The sequence below is a fragment of the Daucus carota genome, chromosome 3 (genome assembly GCF_001625215.2).
Source record: "Daucus carota subsp. sativus chromosome 3, DH1 v3.0, whole genome shotgun sequence".
NCBI classification, from domain to species: Eukaryota; Viridiplantae; Streptophyta; class Magnoliopsida; order Apiales; family Apiaceae; genus Daucus; species Daucus carota.
Window position 1 is genome coordinate 46,324,340 of NC_030383.2, and position 21,206 is coordinate 46,345,545.

At 34.8% G+C, this 21,206-nt stretch overlaps 5 protein-coding genes across 5 annotated transcripts; 3 read left to right on the top strand and 2 right to left on the bottom strand.

The window, feature by feature from the left end:
• Positions 1-1,953: 1,953 nt before the first annotated feature.
• Positions 1,954-4,263, bottom strand: LOC108212556 (serpin-ZX). The gene is made up of 2 exons (XM_017384283.2): positions 3,397-4,263; positions 1,954-3,309 (listed from the first exon to the last, which is right to left on the bottom strand). The coding sequence occupies exons 1-2, from the start codon at positions 3,808-3,810 to the stop codon at positions 2,512-2,514; spliced, it is 1,212 nt and encodes a 403-aa protein (XP_017239772.1). The 5' UTR covers positions 3,811-4,263; the 3' UTR covers positions 1,954-2,511.
• A 1,808-nt stretch (positions 4,264-6,071) lies between these two features.
• On the bottom strand, positions 6,072-7,538 carry LOC108213575 (uncharacterized). The gene is made up of 2 exons (XM_017385378.2): positions 7,109-7,538; positions 6,072-7,022 (listed from the first exon to the last, which is right to left on the bottom strand). Exons 1-2 carry the CDS (start codon positions 7,278-7,280, stop codon positions 6,220-6,222), a joined length of 975 nt encoding a protein of 324 aa, XP_017240867.1. The 5' UTR covers positions 7,281-7,538; the 3' UTR covers positions 6,072-6,219.
• Positions 7,539-9,806: 2,268 nt separating this feature from the next.
• On the top strand, positions 9,807-11,193 carry LOC108213701 (cytosolic sulfotransferase 5). The gene has a single exon (XM_017385494.2). The coding sequence runs from the start codon at positions 10,081-10,083 to the stop codon at positions 11,014-11,016; it is 936 nt and encodes a 311-aa protein (XP_017240983.1). The 5' UTR covers positions 9,807-10,080; the 3' UTR covers positions 11,017-11,193.
• Positions 11,194-12,331: 1,138 nt separating this feature from the next.
• LOC108213973 (cytosolic sulfotransferase 5-like) lies at positions 12,332-13,281 on the top strand. Its single transcript, XM_017385756.1, has one exon. It carries the CDS (start codon positions 12,334-12,336, stop codon positions 13,279-13,281), a length of 948 nt encoding a protein of 315 aa, XP_017241245.1. The 5' UTR covers positions 12,332-12,333.
• A 1,971-nt stretch (positions 13,282-15,252) lies between these two features.
• On the top strand, positions 15,253-19,168 carry LOC108211218 (endo-1,3;1,4-beta-D-glucanase). The gene is made up of 7 exons (XM_017382757.2): positions 15,253-15,517; positions 16,716-16,737; positions 17,492-17,618; positions 17,778-17,868; positions 18,058-18,147; positions 18,524-18,621; positions 18,864-19,168. The coding sequence occupies exons 1-7, from the start codon at positions 15,370-15,372 to the stop codon at positions 19,002-19,004; spliced, it is 717 nt and encodes a 238-aa protein (XP_017238246.1). The 5' UTR covers positions 15,253-15,369; the 3' UTR covers positions 19,005-19,168.
• Positions 19,169-21,206: the final 2,038 nt, after the last annotated feature.

Sequence of the window (21,206 nt, forward strand, 5' to 3'; positions counted from 1 at the left end):
ACAAGTACAAAACCTAACTTTCTGTTCAGTCGCCGCTGAGATCGTTTTCGGTTAGAAAGAAAGAAGTAGAAGTCGAGTCTTGAAAATAAGCTAGGAAACCTTAGTGGGTGTTTGGCTCATCAGCTTCTGGGCTTATAAGCACCAGAAGCCCACTTCACTTATTCACCGAGTGTTTGGCAAACTTTAAACAGTGCTTAATATAAGCAGAAAGAGCAGCAAAAAAAAGTTGCAAAAGCTGGCTTCTTTTGTTCTCTAACTTATTTCACTGCATTGTTCCCTGTACGTGCCTATTTACTGATTATGAATTTAAGCTTTCCTGTCTCTATGTGCTCATTCATTTATAATTTTTTCTACAATTTTCTCCTTTTTCTATATATAATATAATAGATATAAATAGCACTTCATTACATACCCTCTTATATTGAGTTTCGTAGTATAATTTATATATTTTTTGTGAAATATAATTATAAAATATTAATTAGTTTCAAAAATACTACATTTTGAATCTGTAAATATTTCATGTATTTAATAATAAAAGGTCTTGTATTATTATAATTTATTTTTAAATAAAATAATTTATATATTACAAAATTATACTAACTTATAAGTTATGTTATCCAAACACTTACAAATCTTATAAGTCACGGTATCCAAACACTTCTGGTAGCTCATAAGTCCAAACCAACTTCTCACTTTTAATTCACTTCTTTACTTTAAGCAATAAGTCACTTCTTTTAAGTCCAGCCAAACGGCCCCTTAGTTTCTTTTGCTGGGCTTTTTCAGCTTAATTAAGTGCTTCTTTATTCTTGCCAAATGGACCGCCTAAAAGCTGAAATTGGCTTCTCAGGCTTTTAAGCTCAGAAGCTACACATCCAAACACCCACTAAGTCTTCCGGCCATGTATAGCTATTGTGAATTAACAAGGAAACTTATTAATCCCTACACTTATATATCACAGACCCGTGAAAAGTATGTCATTAGTAAAATAGTTATAAAGATTAAAGAAGGATGCAGATAAATGTGGAGAATGATTTTCAAATGAAGAAACAACTAAAGTAACGGACGACATTTAATTAAGTTAAATCATGAAAATATTATTTATAAAATATATGTACTCGTGATTCGGATGTTTGTTTCATATTAGAGCCATTTTTTCCGGCTGGCATAGAAGTATCTTGCGCAGGCGAAGGAGATGCCCTTCTGGTCGGTTATTTCATGCAGTTTGAAAATGAAAACCAAACCTAAATCAAAAAATTTCAATTTTCTGATTATCAAAACCGAAACCAAACTAAAGAGATAATTATACTCGGGACTAATTAAGAGGGCACCTCGTCAATAAACTTTAGTATCTAGCCTCTAACGACTGAAATGATAATTCCTTGCTCAACTGCCAACTGGCATGACTCCTATACCAGGGTAGAGATTTTAAGAAATCGAACTCTGATTGAATCCGATAATTAATGACATTAGGATTGTTGTCAAGAAACCCGATGATAAATGACAACAATCATAATTCAAATTCAAATAATTCGAGCCAAAAGTAGTGAATCCTGAGAACAATCATTAAGATCCAGAGGGAAGGAGCCGAGAACAAAACTAGTGAATCCAAAGTTGGCAACCAAGCATAACTTGCACTGAAAAGATGCAGAGGAAATCATATAATTCGAGCCCTTCTCTGCTTCTTCCAGCAAAACATGAGTTGATATTGGAGTACAAATACTCACTCTGTTATGAGATATATGTCGTTTGACTTTTTTGCACGCATTTCTAAATCCTTTGACCGTATGCTAAAAATCATTATTTTTGAATTTTTTTTCTTGAATAAAAATATATGAGTGATATTATTATTAAAAAAAGAAAATTTCAAAAACAATGATTTTAAGTATGCATTCAAAAGACTTAAAAATACGTGTAAAAAAGTCAAACGACCTATATTTCAAAACGGAGGGAGTATTAGAATTCAAATCAAGGGTTTTTCTCTGCTAGCTCTAAATTCTCCATTCTACTTCTTTCTCTCTATTCTCAAGGGGTCTTCATTGTACTTTGATAAGCTTATTTGTATTCCTCGTATGCCGATGGCTTTAGTTCTCTCTATTCGTAATTTTGTGGAGAAAGATAGACTAAAGCCTTTGCCAACATTGTATTCCTTGTATGCCAAAGGCTTTAGTTCTCTCTATTCTCCATTCTACTTCTTTCTCTCTATTCGTAATTTTGTGGAGAAAGATAGACCAAAATGAACTTTTATCAAGTTATTGCCATCCACCAAACAATATGTGTGCCTCTTTTCTTATCTTTTCTGGCCTTGAATCTGTTTGTGTTTCCTGCATTCATATTAATATCCATGTTTAATGTTTAATGCTGCAGCGCTCTTGAAAGACTCGTTAAGATTATGATCGGAACCAAGCTGGGGAGATAGCAGCAAAAAGGCTTACTAATGAAAACTTTACAATGGTTATTTACTGCGACTATATATGAAACTATGGCATATCAAGCCATAATTTCCATTAGCTTTCAAGAAGTTGACAGCAGTGGGTTGATCACAGCACCAATAAAAAATACAATGCGAGATGTTTCTTCTCTTATCATGAAAAGAAATGGATGATCAGCTATGAATCCTGGAGGCTTAACTCTCCTACAGCGTCTACTCATCCTTGCAAGTCCAGAGCTAGCTACAGCTTCTGTGCCCTCCTCATTCACATCAATGAAGGACTTGTGGAAAATCTTGGAAACACAAAGTTTTTCATCATGTGCAGAACAAGCTAGTTCAGTGAATTCCTTTACTGCGATGAATGGTAATGTGAGTCCTAATTCATTGATGGTTTTTGATGCTTCAAACTCGAATGAGAACTTAAATCTTGGAATCCAAAAACGAACACCAAGGTTCTCTTCTCGTAGTTGAAATTCTTGATTAAAAAATCCGGGGGTAGAATTAAAATTTTGTACCATATGTTGCAGGCCATTGTTCTCCAGTGGAAGGAAGAAGTACATTGAAAATTTACCGGAGTCATTACCACTTTGATATGGTATTTTCAGAATTTTGTAGCCATTAATCTCGCGGTAAATACTTCGTTCCCTTTTCGTGGTGGTCATGTATGGGACTTGAACAATCTCACCGGTTAGGAGGTAGAAGTCTCTATGCATAGACCTCTCCAAATCAAACTTTTGATTCCATGCACCTTTGAAGTAAAGTGCATTTGCGAATACAAGAGCTGTGTCGCTGCCTAAAGATCCTGGCGGAAGGAGCTCTTTGAATAGTCCACTTGTTACATCTTCAGCCCATGTATTTACTTCTTCTATCACTTGATCAGCCTTCAAACAATGAGTATGAACATCAGATCAAACATATAATAATTTTAGTTCATGCAAAAAATAATTCATCAACTCTTAAGGATTGACCTTGGATGCAAATTCAACTGCCTTAGCTTCAGCTTTGTAAACATCTCTCAGTATCCCTTCATACGAAGACTTCAGACCAAAACGTTGATCAATAAAAGAACCATTTACCATAGTTACAAGAGGACCCGTGGTTAGGTCTTTCTCATAACTGTTTTGTCCTGCTGTAACATCTAATACCAGCGAAAACAAAGAATTAAGATCTTCAGTGCTTTTTGATCCCAAACACGTGAGAATTTGATCCAAGGTACTCCCTGTCGACCCTATAGCAATTAAACGCAGCAAGATCTGAAGAGAGACGGGTGAAAAAACAAAATTTGAGCCCTTTTCAGCTTCTTCCAGAAAAATATGTACCGCCAATTTTATGCAGAAATGAGAGTTGAGATCACTAGTCTTTATCTGCTCTGAACTCTCCATAATAGTTTTTTTTGAGATGGAAAACAATCTTCAAGTTATCTAGATTGGGTTTTGCCATCAAGTGTGTACATTTTCTTTGGTTTTAACGAATAAAAAATTACTACAGCATACCCAAGAGGAAGGTATAAACCAAAAATAGTATAACTAATGACAAAACCAATGCAAGTCTGCAAACAGGCCTCTGAGATTGCAATATAATTAGCAACACAAATCTACAAACAGAATAAAAGCCAAATTCCTTGGTTAGGCACACATAATGAACTAGATACTTTGGCTTGAGCTAAGGTAATACATATGGAAGAAATTATAAGCAGCAATTAACAATAAAAAAATAGTCTGAAACTAGTTCTACAAACGCTCATTCAGCGTATAGCTATAATCTGGGAAGCTTCTTCTCTCTCTTTCTCGTGAGGCTTCTCTTAATCTAAAAACTATGTGCTGATTGATAAATGAATATGAAAATCCATTATTATTCAATTTGAGTGTTGTTAGTCCGAGCACTACAGTTTATCAATGATTGGATGTACTAAACAGTTTTATTTTCTGTTTTTATTGATGTTAAGCGTAAAGAGCCATCCTCTTAACAATTTTAAAATTGTAAAAGCCAACTATTACAACAATAGTGGTTAAAGATTCATATCTTGTGAGACGCCACAAGAAACTAGAAGGAATATTTCTTGAAATTTATCTTCCAGAAGATGAGCAAGTTCATTTTCATGTAATGAATATGAACATCCTTGCAGCTTATGCAGATATTCTCTTCGAGTACTTATAATAATAAATAACTTTCTGATCCCCGGTAAAAATATCCCTGTCTGGTGGCATCTTGAGTGATCCTTATTTTTTTTGGATGAGTAGAAAAATCAAGGCAGCAACTAGAAATTTTCTCAAACATTGGATTCTCTTATAAAAGCTCTATTTTCTGAATGAACTGGTGCACTTATTTCTACTGAGAACCTATGTCAACTCCTTGATCGTGTTTGGATACTCCTGTCCAGTGGCGGAACCAGGACTGAGAGTTAGGGTGGGCTGAACTATTTCGTTGTCCACATTTCCATAAATAGCTTTCTCGACATATATCATCATACTATCATTCAGTCATGCATCTCTCATCCTATTACGCTGATAAGTCTTAATTGTATTTATAGCGGAAAAAACTCTCTCAACAGTAGCAATGACAACGGGTAAAACCAGAGCTAACTCAACTAGAAGATAAACTGTATTAACCATCATGAAAGAAAGATTTCCTATACTTTGAAGTCCATATTAATCTTTATCCGCTTCTTATCATTTGAAATGGAGTGCCAAATCATTCTGATTCTTTGTTGTAAAGCTTATCACAAATCATTAGTAATTGTCAAGATAACTTTCATCAAAAGAACTCCATTGAGTTAGGATAGTGTCAAGCGTGTGCGTATGACTTATGAGAGTATGTCCAGAAGCTTCTTCATATGGGCTCTTTAGCCAAAATTTGAAGAATACGGAGATGAAATGAACTCCAACAAGCTCCTAGCACCTCCTCAAAAACTTAGGAGCTCTATTTGCTTCCTCAATAATGAGGAGCACACTCTCCCTCTTAACTATATTTCACTCTCCCTCTTAACTATATTTTATATTATATTTCCTATGTTCAAAGTACTCAGCATGCATGATACAGTTTGTAGGTATGCATATTTTAATAACAGATATAGATAGAGAGCGTGTGTAGGGAATATCGTTGGATATATTGTGTAATTATACCTCTTAAATAGTTAAGAGTTGATTGTTTATATTATTTTTAGAGAAAAGTTAAGGAGTTTGTTGGAGTTGCTCTGAGTATATCTCTTTGAATGTATTTGTTAATTAGATTCTCTTTAGACTGAGAGTCTTCTTTCCTTTTTTTTACAATAAATCCCTCCCTATGACATTTATAATTCAGCAGAGGTGAAAAGAAATTATATTGACATCACTAATTTAGCGGGGGCTGAGAAAAAAATTTACACTGTTTTTCCGAGGTTAGGGGGGGCTCTAGCATCCCCTAGCCCCCCTCTGGTTCCGCCACTGCTCCTGTCATTGATGATGTTACATTATATATAATAGGTCATATTGTCTACTTCATTTTTGTATGTTCTGTGTCATCCTAAATTCTGTATCCTGTGATGCATCTCTATTTGTCGAATATTGTTATAAGGATGTGTGAGACATGGCTGTTTTATAGTTAACAGAATAAGTCTGTATTTGCATATTGGCAGTTCATAAAGGCTGTGAATTCAAATATTCTTCATATCAAAAGATGCAGTATATGTTTCTTGCAATTGCTTCAGTTTCTTGATACACATAGTTGTTATAACAATTTGGAGTTGAGCTGGGGAACTAAATAGAAAAAGCAACTCTTTTATCAATTATGGCCACATATTTAACCATTAATCATCAAGGACTAATTTTATTTGAAAGAGAAGAAAGGACTGGTGGTGGAGTTCCTGGGAAGCCAAATGGCTCAAATGGGAAGGGAGGGATGAGTGAGAATGCTGGTGGTGGAGGCGAAGGAATAAAAGGAAATATAGAAGATGGCGGTGAAGTAATGATGGCACCAGGTGGATGCAGATAGGGGTTTAAAATTATTGGGGGATGAAATGGATTTGGAGGGAATGTAAAGGTCTTCTGATTTGATACTTGATCATCTGAGCCTTTAGAAGAGTCACTAGGTTCTGGATTAATAGGCGGAAGAAATGGAAGGCCAGGAAGACCTGGCAGAGGTGGAAGCTGCGGCAAAGGAGGAAGGCTGGGCAATTTTGGCGTAGGTGCAAACTGGCCGATATCATCTACTGGAGGAAATTCAGGTGTTTGTGGATCTAAAAATGAGTTTGGGAATGTAGGACCAGAATTGGAAGTCTCAGCAGAATTGAGGTTATTCGAGCTTTGAACATCTGATTTTTGTTTACATAGTTCTGGCTGAGCTACAGGTTTGAATGTGAAAGCCCCTGCTGAGAAAATTTGAGTTCTTGGACTTGTTGACTTGAGATGGAAGGAAGATGAAGTTGTGGTTGCTGCCACAGCACAGTAAGGATGGCTGCTTTTGATCAATTTCACAGAACATCCTAGGATTTTCTTGACATGCTTTCCAACTGAGAAGGGTAGCTCTACTCTGAAATCTCCATGCTTGTTTGTCCTCACTTCCTTGTAAATGCTTGGTTTTGAGTCAGTTGCATCGCATTCCACAGCCACTGATGCGCCTAAAAACAAAAATCCAAACCAAAAAGCTGCATGACAAGAATTCAGTTCATATTTTCCTGAAAGCGTTTAATAATTTTACACGAACCTGGAATGAAGTGACTAGCGTGGGAGAATTTTCCCTGGAGACATGTATCACAGTAGACAGTGCCCACAACAAGCACAAATGAGCGCCGTCTCTTGACTGTAACACTCCTGGCTCCGGAAAGTTGACTACTTAAAGCCAAACTCAGAATGAGGAATATCGAAAGCCAAGACATTCCAGAACTCCTTGTGGTTTGTAAATGAGAAGAATGCTATGTGTTGGCTTCTTATAACCAGCCTCAATATGCACTTGATTGTAATTTGTGATTCGATATTTAAAATATAGAATTAAGTTGGAGTTCTTCCTCAACCCTCGAGTTCCTTGATTATGTGAATCATGCAAAAGCTAGTATTGTCAACTGCAAACTAGAAACAACAGAAGTTACACTAACAACTAATATTGAACATATGAACAGGTATTCAAGAAAATGGATGGAAAGGCAAAGCAAAAGAAGTGACTTTATATATGTGAAGGTAAAAGTAGAATTTGGTTCGCATTGGTTAAACGTTGACCAGGGACCAGGGTGATCACACCAATTGGCTTGCTTTACGAGAGGAACAATGTAGGAAGCCAGCTCCGAATCTACCCAGCTAACTGAACAGAAGAGCGGTGCTTTAGGCATGAATGAGTTGATGTTTATGGACCGGGAGCAATCACAAGAATGCTACCTTTTGTTTAGGTCCACCACATTGTTAATTTAAAGTCAAAGAAACTCAACACATGTCATCATGTACAGAATTTTGTACAAATTTATGTACACCAAGTAGTTTCCAATTATTAATAGAGCTCCAAGAGACTTTAGGATTAGTTCACTTGAATGAAATAGAATGAGGGAGAATGAAATTTGTACTATGAATTGGGGATGACCGGAAAAAATATCTACAACCCATTCCTTTTATCATTACAGTCCAACTATTTATGATAGATTTCTAATCTAATTCACATGTTTTGAAAAGAATGTTTCTTCCGTCTTTTTATCATATTTTTCCGTCATCTTCATCATAAAAAATTTAGATTCGCTCGTAGTAATTACAATTCTCTCATACTTGTTTTTTTCTCCATCAAACTTTTTTATAATTTTTTATTTCATTTCATAAAGTTAAATTCAGTCATTTTCAGACAAATAAAGATTTCAAAACATAATGCAGAGAAGCAAAAAGTTCACACGAGCATCATCTGTTCACACGAGCCATTCCATCTATCCGAATAGATGGCATGACGGTCCTTACACAAGCAAAAATTTACGTAAGAAAAATTTCACACGAGCCATACCATCTATCCGGGCACGCGAGCATCTTCCTTCCGGTATTCTCATCAAACCACCAAGTTCTCTCAACGGCTAGCTTATCACGGAAACATATATTCAAATATGGAATCTCTCCTCTGTTTGTTGTTGTGTTATTCTTGTTGATTGTACCTTCCATTTCGCAAAAGAAAGAAATGGGAAAGAGGTTGGGAAAGAAATTAGGTTTTTTGTTGTAGTTGGGACAGAGATGAACGTCGGCACAATAATATATAGTCATTACTGATAAAGAAAGACTCAAATAACCTCACGATGTTAGTGGTTTTTAACGGAGGTACACTAAAATAAAAATGTTAGAATTACAGTATTGCGCTAGTTTTAGAAGTACAACATTGTAAGTGCTTGATGTCCACGAGTGCAGATGCACAAGTCACAAAGTGCAGTTTTCTCTAATTTATATTTATTATTGCATACTATAGCAAACAACCGAACTATCATGTATAATAATGAGCAAAATCTATCTTTCCGCAACTTTTTGGGCTTTTCCATACAAAGAAGTGGAAACGGGACCTTGCCTTGATCTAAAAGGTCATGGGTTCGAATCTCATCAGCTCCCGGGCGTTCACCCGAGTTGAAGAGACAGTGGGATGATTTGAAGAAAGGGGATCGAGTTCCAAGCCGTGCGTATCGCAGGGAAGTTCCCACCCACTGCGTCTTATCACTCGGTTAATCCGAATTATCTACCTGTGTTGGATATGAAACTAGTCGGCAGGTTCCTAGAGAAAAATCCTAGGGGATGTCCTGTAATAGGCCTTACGAAGAAAATTAAAAATATCTGGGCTCGGGTGATGCCATAGTGGGCCTGGAATGAATACCTTGGTAAAAACTTCTATTTCTGGGCTTCTCAATTCTGAAGAATAGTCGATTGGTGAAGTAATAAATTCAGCGACTTGACTTGAGATGTCAAAAAAAATGGAGATAAAATTCTAGTATCAAGATTCTAAGTTTCTAACTCTCCTCTGGTTATAGGGTGGGTATATTACTATGTAGCCTACAGTACGAAGAAGTTGCGGGGCATGTGCATGAATATTAGGCAAATGTTATTGATTAAGAGATACTAGTAGTTGGGGTCGGCACATAATTTAATTGCATAATTGACTTGTGATTTTGTGAACCAACATGGTGCCGATAAACCCAGGACAAACAGAGTACACTGATGCATCATGATTCATGCATGCTTGGCATTTAAATATCAGTTGCGGTTCGTATTTATAATAATTTTCTGTTTGTTTCAAAATATGACGAGAATAAATATATTACTGCAAAGGTGTGATTTTTCATTTAAAAATATGAATTACATTTCGGTTTAAACAGTCACATTATTAGCTCAAATAATATTGTTTGTTTTTAATTTGTTTTCTTCTTCTTTCTTTGTCTGCTTGCAGTTTTATCATTTATGCTACAATAAACATAGAGAGTCCGATGTAATTGATATTCTCTTTCTTGTTAGGCATGCATTAATACCCCCTGTGCATGCAGCCCATTCTTTGCTAACCTTTCAATTCATGGCTATACCGCCCAAATCTCACTTGTTTAATGAAGAAGATCTCCTCAGCTTTGTATTTAAAGACACGCCCATGTAAAAACTTATAGCCACATATCTCCAATGTATCTGTTCTAAATATTTTCTCTGTGAGGAACTAAAAACTTCTCTTCATTTCTGGAGTTCACCATGGAGCAACTAAGTGCTGATTTTTTATCATCTCTACCCAAACATAAATGGTGCAGAGATGATATCATCTACCAATTCGATGGCTTTTGGTTTAGACTCCCATATCTTCAAGGAACTCTTAAGCTTCTCAAAGACTTCAAGCCACTTCCCACTGATGTTATCCTAGCTTCTTTTCCCAAAACTGGCACAACATGGCTCAAGTCCCTCCTATTCGCCATCACTCAGCGTTCCTCGAAAGCCTTGTTGAACTCCACCAATCCCCATGATCTAGTCCCAACACTGGAACTTCAAGTCTACTCAGCAAATCCTACTCAGGCTGATATGTTAACAAGCTGTGATGCAAATCCTAGGATCTTCAGTACACATGTACCTTACCAGATCCTGTCCAAAAGTGCCATTCACTCGTCCGAATGTCGGATAGTTTATGTCACAAGAAACCCAAAAGACACGCTCATTTCATTGTGGCATTTCGTGGGAAAATCTCAGATGTCTCAGATCAAGCCATGGCCTATAGAGGAAGCCGTGGACAGGTTTTGCGACGGAGTTGTCCCTTATGGACCATACTATGATCATGTTTCACAGTTCCGAAAGGAGAGCTTGGAGAGGCCTCAGAGAGTTTATTTTGTAAGCTACGAGGAACTGAAAATTGACACCAAGAATCAAGTGAAAAGTTTGGCTGAATTCTTAGGCTGTCCTTTTGAAAAAGAAGAGGAAGCAGAGGAGATTGTAAAGATGTGTGATATCCAGACACTGAAGCAGCATGAGATTAACAAGTCTTCTGATTTGCCAGATTGGTTTGAATTGCCGTACAATTCTTTCTTCAGACAAGGCGAGGTTGGGGACTACAAGAATCATCTGAGTTCCGGGATGATCCAGCGTATTGATGACATGACTAAGGATAAATTTCACGGTGCGGGTTTAATGTTTGGAGTTTAAATTGCTAAAACATCTGCAAACTCTGCATGCTGCAGACAAGGATTTCCTTTTGAACATGTGAGGATATGATTAATTATCTAATAAAAAAACTGTGCCAGTTTAAGGTAGGTTCTGAGTTTGAATTACCATTTAGAGGGATTTTCGTGAAATTGCTATAATATTTTCAGATATCTTTGAGTGAGGAACGCATTCAAGAAAAAGTTGAACTACAATTGAATTATATGAAAAATTAAACCCTCAAATTATATTGAAGTTCAACATTAGAAAAATGCTTTTTATTGAATGTAACTTATTTAACATTTTATGCTTCAGTATTTTTGAATAAAATCTTCACATATATGCATTCCTTATATTAAAGTTTTGATTTTATTGTTATGTTATCATTGATCATATACAATATTGTATATATGTACACTCAAATTGTGTTCCTCATGAAATGTTCGCATTTTTCTTATAAACTATAATTATTTGAGAATAAAATTATATATATAATTAGATATATGCTCTCCATGTGTAAATTCAAACGAAGTAAGTTTAACTATTATATAATTCATAAAATTTATTTTTGTTTATATTCAATGTAATATATCATTTGTCCACGTAAGAATACAGATAAGTTACAAATAGATTTGAAAAGGATATATTTATATATAAATATATAACACAATTTCGCTGTATATAAATCAGCAAAAGCTTTTGCAATAGGCAAAAATACACTTTTTGGGCCTAAAATGTTTAGAGAACCTAAAAAATTACTAATACATTTTTTTATCATAAATTCGTTGTCACTAAATCTGATTAAAAATTTATAACATGGGCCTTCCAATCTTGGGCAGAGCCTCATCTCCTATTTAGAGTTTTGAATGAGAATTAGCTGGACCTTTAACACCTTTAAACTGTTAGCCATGAACTAAACTTGTACTGCAGTATCAAACATTTACAAGGCATGTCCATGTTACAGATTAGGCTAATGCTTAATTTCCCTAGCACATAAGTTACAAAAAATTAAAGTTAACTACATATATAATCGATGCATAAATTGCAGGGCTCGTGAAAGATAACCAGATATAAGGTCCATGCCTAGCTCGTTTACTGAAAACATGCCTGCCGATCAATATATCCTGTTAACCTTTCATTAGTTTGATAAAAGATGGACTGACGTCTAACTATAAAATACAGCATCTAATCAGGGTCAGGCCCCTTTGTCTGTTTTACTGATGGACTAATATGCAAGTCACTGAAGCTGTAAGACTATAAATATCTAATTCAAATTCGATATCTGAATCATAAGTTCTTCTTCACTAATTACTTAGTTACATGATGGCGATATTAGCTGACGATTTTCTGTTATCTCTGCCAAAAGAGGAATGGTATGGTCCGTGTGGACATGATATGTTATACCAATTCAAGGGCTTTTGGTTTACACCCCATATCCTTGAAGGAGTTCTCCAGTTTCTCAAAAACTTCAAGCCACTTCCTACTGATGTAATTTTAGCTTCTTTTCCGAAAACCGGAACAACCTGGCTCAAGTCCCTTGTGTTTGCCATTATAAATCGTGCTTCCAAACATTCACTGATCTGCACCAACCCCCATGATCTCATTCCAACCCTAGAGCTTCAAGTTTACTCCTCAAATCCCACAGCAGCTCATACTTTAACAAGCTGTGATGCAAATACTAGGATCTTCGCCACACATGTGCCTTACCAGCTCCTAGCTGAAACAGCCATTCATTCATCCCAATGTCGGATAGTCTATGTCACGAGGAATCCGAAAGACACGCTCATTTCCTTGTGGCATTACATGGGGACATCTAAAGGGTCTTTGAAGAAGCCATGGAAAATAGAGGAGGCTGTGGATAAGTTCTGTGACGGAGTTCTCCCTGATGGTCCATACTATGATCATGTTCTACGATTCCGAAAAGAGGGCTTGGAGAGGCCCCAGAAAGTTTTCTTTGTGAGCTATGAGGACTTGAAGGATGACACTAAAGAGCAAGTAAAGAAGTTGGCTGAATTCTTAGGGCGTCCTTTTGAGAAAGAAGAGGAGGCAGAGGAGATTGCGAATATTTGTGATTTCCGGGCAATGAAGCAGCACGAGGTTAACAAGTCTTCTGATTCTCCAGAATGGCTTGAATTTCCTTATAGTTCTTACTTCAGGCAAGGTGAGGTTGGGGATCATAAGAATTACTTAGACTCTGAGATGATCCAGCGTATTGATGACATGACTAAGGATAAATTTTATGGTGCGGGTTTCATGTATGGAATGTGAAGTGCTATGATTTTGGGCCTTTGGCAACTCTGCATGCCGCGAAACTGCTCTAAAATAATGTGGCCGTTTGGCTAACTTTTTTTCTGAAAGTTTTAACATTGCACTCCGGTGATAATGTTTTGAATTATACAATTTATGGTTATGTAACAAGATGGGTTGAGTTCCATGTTTGGAGTTTAGATTGCGAAAACATTTACAAATTCGGCCTGCATTAGTCTCATGTTTGAAAGTTTAGATTCCGAAAACAATATACTTGACTCTGCAATCTAGCTCAAGTTTCATTACATGTTACGAGTTTCTCCTAGGACGCTTCAAGTGTTGCGTTTCTTATTTTTAATTGGAAGGTTTGATTTTAATTTACATTGTTTTACGTTTTGGCTGAGATATTTATATGTGAAAATTTCCTGCTGAAATGATATGAGTCATTGTACTTGACTACTTGTTGACTTGAGATGGAAATATTTGGAAAAAAGAAGAAGTGATTAGCTGCAATCGAAATCCCTGAATGGAAAGTGAAAATGCTTTGTATACAAAATAGGGTACAAAGTCTCTTTTTAAATTTTGATTAGAATGATCTCATATATTCATATAAATAATATTAATTAAAATATTTAATCTTAATTATCTTGTTATTTTATAAAATTTTCATTTTAATTCAAATATTTTTTTTTTATATTATATGCAACCATTGATACAAGTATCTTTGGGACAGAGGAGTGTTACTTACTCCCGTTGACATATCTGATTTCTCGCTCCTATTCCTCAATTCAAATTCGATCCTAAACCCCAACCCGATTACCAAACGGCAAACGGAAAATCTTGCGAGCATTTAAAGGGATTTTCTTATATAAACTAAATTATATCAATTTTAACAATATTTGAACGACGAAAGGATAGCTCTACTATCAACCCATCAATAATATTAGTTATAGCTAACATAATCGCGATGGTCAACTCTACGCAAAGAATAAGAAAGGAAGATTCTTCTTCTTTTTTTTTTAAATCATAAGAAAGGAAGATTTATGTAATCACAAAACAATAATTTCATTGCATATAGCCCTGAATGGTTTGATTGGGCCGGGTTGTTAAAACATTTTTTGAGTCTTTTGACCCGGGGACCTAGTCCTAATCATTGGACAATAAATGGGTGTATTCGATAGGGATTTTAATAGATTGTTTTTAATCTATTGATTTTAATGGATTCTCTTTGATTTTGATTTTGTGCGGATTCTTGATAAAATGTCGTAGAGTTGATAGGATTTAAGCACAATGCTTCAAAATCTCATTGATTTTGATGGCATTTCAAAAAACTTAAAATACACTGAAGAATGCCACAAAATCCATCATTTTATGAAATGCAAAAAAATCCATCAGCATTTGAATACCATCAGATTTTAATAGATTTTAAACAATCCCAATTAAATACCATCGGATTTTAAAGCATAATTTAAAATATCAATTGAATACCACCAGATTTTGTAGCATAATTTGAAATCCCAATTGAATATCTCAAGATTTTAATTTCCCAATCGAATACCCTCGCATTTCATGAATGCAAAAAAATCTTTAAAATCTCAATCCAATACACCCCTCTAAGAGCATCTCCAAGAGCCTCCTTGTTGGCTCCTAAATATAATATAAAAAATGTGGCTCTTAGTAATTTAGGACAAAGTTAAGAGTGTAAACTCCAACAATACTCTCTACATCTCTTCTCTATTTCATATTTTATTCATATATTGGGCTCCACTATAACAAAAGAGAGGGAAAGATGGAGGTTGATTGGAGGGAAGAATTTTTTTATTGTGAAAAAATAAGTTAGGAGCCCTGTGGTGGCTCTTAACTTTGAGGAGAGAGGAGAGAGAAACAAGAGGCTCTTAAGATTTAAGAGCCACTTAAGAGTCTCTTGGAGCAACATTTTGGTTCTCCCTCCTCAAATCTCAAGTTAGGAGCCTAAATGAAGATGCTCTAAGTAAATTGATCAGGCTTTTGCGTCACTGTCAGAACAAGAGTCAAGCACATCCTCTGTATCGAATCAATCTTGAATACCACGTCTTTGGTTTCTTCATCCAGTTAACAAAGAAAAAGAGGATGTCAGGACCTGAATGTTGCAGCAACCCACCAAGCCTAAGCTCAAACAGTGGATCAGGATCCGTCACTCAACTTGCAGGCTTAAAAGCCTATGTCTCCGGCTCTTCTCAGTCCAAACTTGCCATACTTCTTGTTTCTGATGTTTTTGGTACTTCCACATACTTTACCCCTGTCTTTTCTTATTTCTTTTAATATAAATCACACTGTTTCTTTTATGGTAATCATCTTAGTACTAAATGACTCTTGGGGAGGGAAGGTGACAAATATAAGGTGCCGTTATTTACTTGAAATACGAGATTCTGATAAAGTAAATAGTCGCAACTTGATCATCACTGAATAAAATCTTACTCACTCCGTCGTCCCCGTGAAGAACGTGGCACGCACTTTAATGTTTGTAAAATATAGTTCTATAACTTATTTTTTAATTTTAATTCAGGAAAAGAAAATTTTTAAAAAAAATTAGAACTATACTTTATTGAGCATTGAAGTGTGTGCCGAGCAGTGATAAAAAAACATATAGAAATGAGTGAGAAGGATGGAGTATAGGTTTTTTGAAATGCTACCATTTTTTTCTTGTTGTCAAGAATGAGCCACCAAAGTACAGAAACATTGTATGTAAAAAACCTTGTTAGTTGATGTGCATTAAACGTTTACTCCCCTGTTGTTAGTTTAAATCAAATACAAGGATATATAAGCTCATGTCAGATCATCAAGATTATGTTATAGCAATGATTTCCGTGTTAGATAAAAGTCTGGTCATGAATATTTGGTCTTCCCACAAACTATTATGCTTTTGATGTTTTTGTCGGTTGATGGGAATGAAGGAGCTGAGGTTGTGATTAGTCTTGTGGAAGAAATCTTATATTGTTTATTATATTTTGACATCGAATATTAGACATTATACAGCCTATACCAAATTGAATGTTTGACTGGACTTCTGTAGATAAGTGATTCAGGGGAAGTTTGGCTTGCTAATTGAAATGGGAATAGCAATGAAAAGGTACATAGTGAGGTTAATGGAAGTAAAAGTTGTTTGAAAACCAAGGATTTGAGTGGGAATGAGTTACCTGCTTAGTGTGAATGAAATTCACACTGCAATCATTTAAAAAACACTAGCACATGGAATTATGGTTCCAAATCCCATTCACCGGATCGATTTTAACCTAGTGCCCCACTGTCCCCTTAATTAATCCAAAACAGAATAATCACAAATACTGAAATAAGTAATTGTTGTAATTTGTTAGCACACATATTGGATTACTAAAAAAGCCCACATCCATTTTTATCAATGGTTATGCTTTTGTGTTTGTTTTTCACCTTTTATTGACTCCAATTACTTTTTGCAGGTTATGAATCGCCGAATCTAAGGTACTCCTGTTATTCCTTACATGTTATGCTTTGTAGTTTATTTGGTACTACTAATTAAGATCTTAATTTGACTATTGACTTTTAAACTACACAACTGAGAGACGATGGTGCCTTACTGGCTTGGTACTCATGCAATCTGTGAAACTACACATCTAACTATCTAAGCAGTCTGATTAATAGGAAGCCTTGATGGGAAAATACTCTAAGCAATTAGTACTCAGTTGGTGTCTTTTCGCTTTCAAACAGATTCTGTTTTAATCTTTATTAGGTTTCACCTTTTAGCTGGGGATTGCATTGAACTCCAGTGACCTCCAAGCATTTATAAGAATATACTAAACTTGGAGAGTGACATCTGTGCCTTAGTACAAGTATATTCAGCCTTTAAAAGGGTAGCTTGTAGTTTCACTATACCCCTCACTTCTACTGTACTTAAGCTCAAGGGTATACTCAAACCTCAGAGGAACGTATTGTGTGCATGCATATTTATACTCCTGTAAATAACCTTTTTCCAACCATAAAAAAGAAAAAAAAAAAGAGCTAGATTATAGCACAATTGATTTTCATTTTCATCAGACACCTTCATTTTTTGCTATGGATATTAAATTTTAGAAAAGGCTAGCAATAGCTTAATAATTGTTATATATTAGCTTAGCTTTTACATGCTTCAAAGTTACTATGTTGATATATATATATATATATATATATATATATATATGGAGACTAAAAGTTGGACATCACAACTTTTACAATGAAGGAAGCTGGCTGACAAAGTTGCTAATGCTGGATTCTACGCGGTGGTACCCGATTTCATGCATGGAGAGCCCTATGATCCAAATAATGTTGAGAAGCCTATCCAAGACTGGCTGAAAATCCACAATACTGTTTGTTTCTGACCTTAGTTAATTGAGTTTATTTATTAACTAAAATTATCTAAGGCCTTGTTAGCAGTCCGAAAAATCAGCGACTGTCTTACGCATATAATGTGAAACAGGCCATATTCATATATTATAAGCATTCAGTTATCTTGGTATCTCTTTTAGGACAAAGGATTTGAAGATGCAAAACCAGTTTTTGCAGCTCTGAAAAGTCTAGGCATAACAACAGTTGGAGCTGCAGGATTTTGCTGGGGCGGTATAATTTATGCTTAACATCTTAATAGCTGGATATTTTTTTCTTTTAAGCAGCTTTATATTCAGTTGTACAGCATACAAATCCTGAATTTATATGACGTGATTAGTTTATTAGTTTCCCTATTGCTGATAGTGACTTAATTTCCTGTTGCTGATAGTGACTTAATTCTGCCTCTTTCTCTTTCCTCAGCTAAGGTGGTTGTGGAACTAGCGAAGTCTGCTCATATTCAAGCCGCGGTGCTGTTACACCCTTCGTTCTTTAATTTGGATGATGCTAAGGGTATAAGTTTTGTATTTGGATACATTTTTTTGTGACTTCCATATGCCTGGATTTTGGTGAGGAAATGGAGTTCATTAATTTAGGCTATAGAAGAAATTAATCTAATTACCCTTTACCCATGAACTGTGTAAGGAAACTATAGTAGAGGTTTTACACAATGAATTAATTAAATTAAATTACGTTGTGTCTTCCTTATTTGTTTTTCTCCCTGCACATTTTTTACACTAGAACATCAGTTCCTCCCTCTTAGTAAGGCACAATTAATTTGTAGCTAGTTAAACTAAGATCACATGGTATGCGTATGTATTTGTATGTAACAATGTAACCGATATTCTCACTTTGTCTAACAATAAATTAAAATATACTTTTGTTTCAGAGGTTAAGGTGCCCATGGCTATATTGGGAGCTGAGGTTGACAATCACTCTCCTCCTGAACTCCTCAGGCAATTTGGGGAGATCCTTGTATCTACCGAAGTAAGTTTCTGTTAAATTTGGCTAACAATTGTTTGAGATTACTCTTTTGTTGTTGGAGCAAGAACTACTGCTCTAGTTACCCTTAAATTCTCTATTACTGTTAAATAATCTCCATAATATTGTTCAGGAACATATTTAGTCTGATGAATTCTGGTAAACATGCACAGTTTTATTTTCCCATGCAACCTTGTTGAATGTATATTCACCATATCCGAAGGTTAACGGCCTTGTTTATATTGTAGGTTAAGTCTTTTGTAAAGATCTATCCTGGTGTTGCACATGGATGGGCAGTTAGGTATAAACCTGAAGATGAATCTGCTGTGAAATCGGCTGAAGAAGCACATCAGGACATGCTGGACTGGTTTCTTGCACATATCAAATGAAGAAAAAGGGACACTGTTTGATTATTAGTAGTTCTTTTTTGTTGTTATGCAGTGGATGAACTGTTGTAAGATATGCTACAAAGTTTAACATGCTTCATAACTTTGATGACTGAAGTTTAATAATAAAAATAGACGGCATTTTGGAGATGTGCATCTCCACACAATTGTAGTGGCTCTTTTCCCATTTACTCTACACGAGGATCTCATATTTGTATATCATGAGGTTCTCCTTTTATATTGTCCTCATACTTTGTTCTAGAACTAGACCTCGCAATCATGTTGTGTCTGTTTCCTGTACCTGAAAGTCAAATCCATATCCGACCCGTTTTGGATTCGTGTATTTTAATCTCAAACTCATAACCGTTTCGAAACGTGTCGTGTATTTTTCATAATATATGTAATATAAATATAATAATTTTTTTGAAACAAAGCTTGATTTTATTAAATCAAAGAAGAGTCATACATCAATGTCCCCAACAAAACAGGAGGAGGGGACTGAAAAACATTGGAGCTATTAACCGAGCAAGGAACCCTAGCTAGAACATGGGCCGCTTTGTTGGCTTGCTTCCGAGTAAAAGAGACTGAGAAATCAGGTCTATGATCAAGTATGTCACGGCAATCTTGCAAAACTGATCCCACCTCCAGGTGACTATCTATATTCTGGTGCAATGCATTTACAGTGAGTAGGGAATCACTCTCGATCACCACATCTGACAGAGCCAAGGTCTGTAGCCAAGAAAGAGCTTCAAGAATCCCCATTGCTTCAGCTTCAAAAACCGGGACTTCCCCTGCTCTTCTCAAATTTTTAGCTTGAATAAAACAACCATTATGATCTCGAAAAAAAACCAATTAAAACATATTTAAAAAATACATTTTTTATGTATTATATAATGAAAATATGAAATATACATTAAATCTTTATATTGGTATATAATAATTTTTTACATGAACATATACTAATTCTTTTTAAAAAAATATATTTATATCGTGTAATTTTGTGCATATAAAATAAAAAATCCAACCAAACACTAAATGAACGTGTATTTTCGTATTCGTGTATCTAATATTGAAAATCTAATCCAAAATTTTTGTGTCATGTACCAAATTATCAAGTATATGTAGGACATTTTCCCTTAATCATCAATTAATGATTGGATTTTAAATACCTTACACGTAGCTAATACTATGTCGGAGATTGATTTCAATCTATGTTGAAGATAAAATTGTCATGTTGAAGATAAAAGACTTAATTACCGAAAAAACTATTAAACTTTTATGATTTTTTCATTTTAATCATAACACTAATTTTGTTGCAGAAAAATACAACTAATTAATAGAAAACATATTCGAGAGAATCCAATTTCAACCATGGTTAGATGGATGTCTTATGCAACATTACTAAAATATCATTTTTTTTTATAATTTTAGTTTAAATATTTACATAATTCATTATATACAGACCAAACAAGCAGTTTTTATTTGAATTATTAGGGTTCGTCATAATATAATTTTAAATTATTGTCGGCTAAATAATTAATTTAGTTTAGTTTACATTTTTTTGATTGGTAATAATTTACACTTATTTTAAAAATTATATATATGTGTATATATATATATATATTAATATTGTTGAAGAATTATATTTATTATCGAAAATCATAGCATTTGAATTGTTTGGTTTTTAAAGATGAATACTAGTTCAATAAAATTTTATTGTCCAAACAATTGCTAACAAAATGCATAAAAATATATAATATTTATTAAAAATCATGTAAAAATCATGTAGAAATCTCAAAATACCATATATATTATATGTGCTTTGTCTAGGTTGCACCCGAACAAAACACATTTATCATATCCATGTTGCAGTAATATGTCGACAAAATTAGTAACACCGATTCATAGAGCGATCAAGAGTTTGAATAAATTTATAAATTCGATACAATTATTTAAATCACATGAAAATTATCGATACACAAGTATCTAGTAAGCTGATTGTGTTTCCAAAAAATCATGCTAACATTGTCCCCTACCTTCGTACATAAATTGTAATTCGCTCTATATTTGTGTAAAATATGAATTAGGATTTTGACCTTTTAATTGGATAGTAAAAAATTAATAAAATTTGTATACTAATTAATTTAATAATTAATAACTTGACAATACATGTGATATTTCAATTTTAACTTAACCATGGTTATG

Excerpts from the sequence above, each read along its gene's own strand:
- LOC108212556 (XM_017384283.2), bottom strand. The coding sequence starts at position 3,810 with ATGGAGAGTTCAGAGCAGATAAAGACTAGTGATCTCAACTCTCATTTC. Across the intron at positions 3,310-3,396 it reads CAGTTGAATTTGCATCCAAG|GCTGATCAAGTGATAGAAGA; the intron begins GTCAATCCTTAA and ends CATTGTTTGAAG.
- LOC108213575 (XM_017385378.2), bottom strand. The coding sequence starts at position 7,280 with ATGTCTTGGCTTTCGATATTCCTCATTCTGAGTTTGGCTTTAAGTAGT. Across the intron at positions 7,023-7,108 it reads CGCTAGTCACTTCATTCCAG|GCGCATCAGTGGCTGTGGAA; the intron begins GTTCGTGTAAAA and ends TTTTGTTTTTAG.
- LOC108213701 (XM_017385494.2), top strand. The coding sequence starts at position 10,081 with ATGGAGCAACTAAGTGCTGATTTTTTATCATCTCTACCCAAACATAAA.
- LOC108213973 (XM_017385756.1), top strand. The coding sequence starts at position 12,334 with ATGATGGCGATATTAGCTGACGATTTTCTGTTATCTCTGCCAAAAGAG.
- LOC108211218 (XM_017382757.2), top strand. The coding sequence starts at position 15,370 with ATGTCAGGACCTGAATGTTGCAGCAACCCACCAAGCCTAAGCTCAAAC. Across the intron at positions 17,619-17,777 it reads GGCTGAAAATCCACAATACT|GACAAAGGATTTGAAGATGC; the intron begins GTTTGTTTCTGA and ends TATCTCTTTTAG. Across the intron at positions 18,148-18,523 it reads TAATTTGGATGATGCTAAGG|AGGTTAAGGTGCCCATGGCT; the intron begins GTATAAGTTTTG and ends CTTTTGTTTCAG.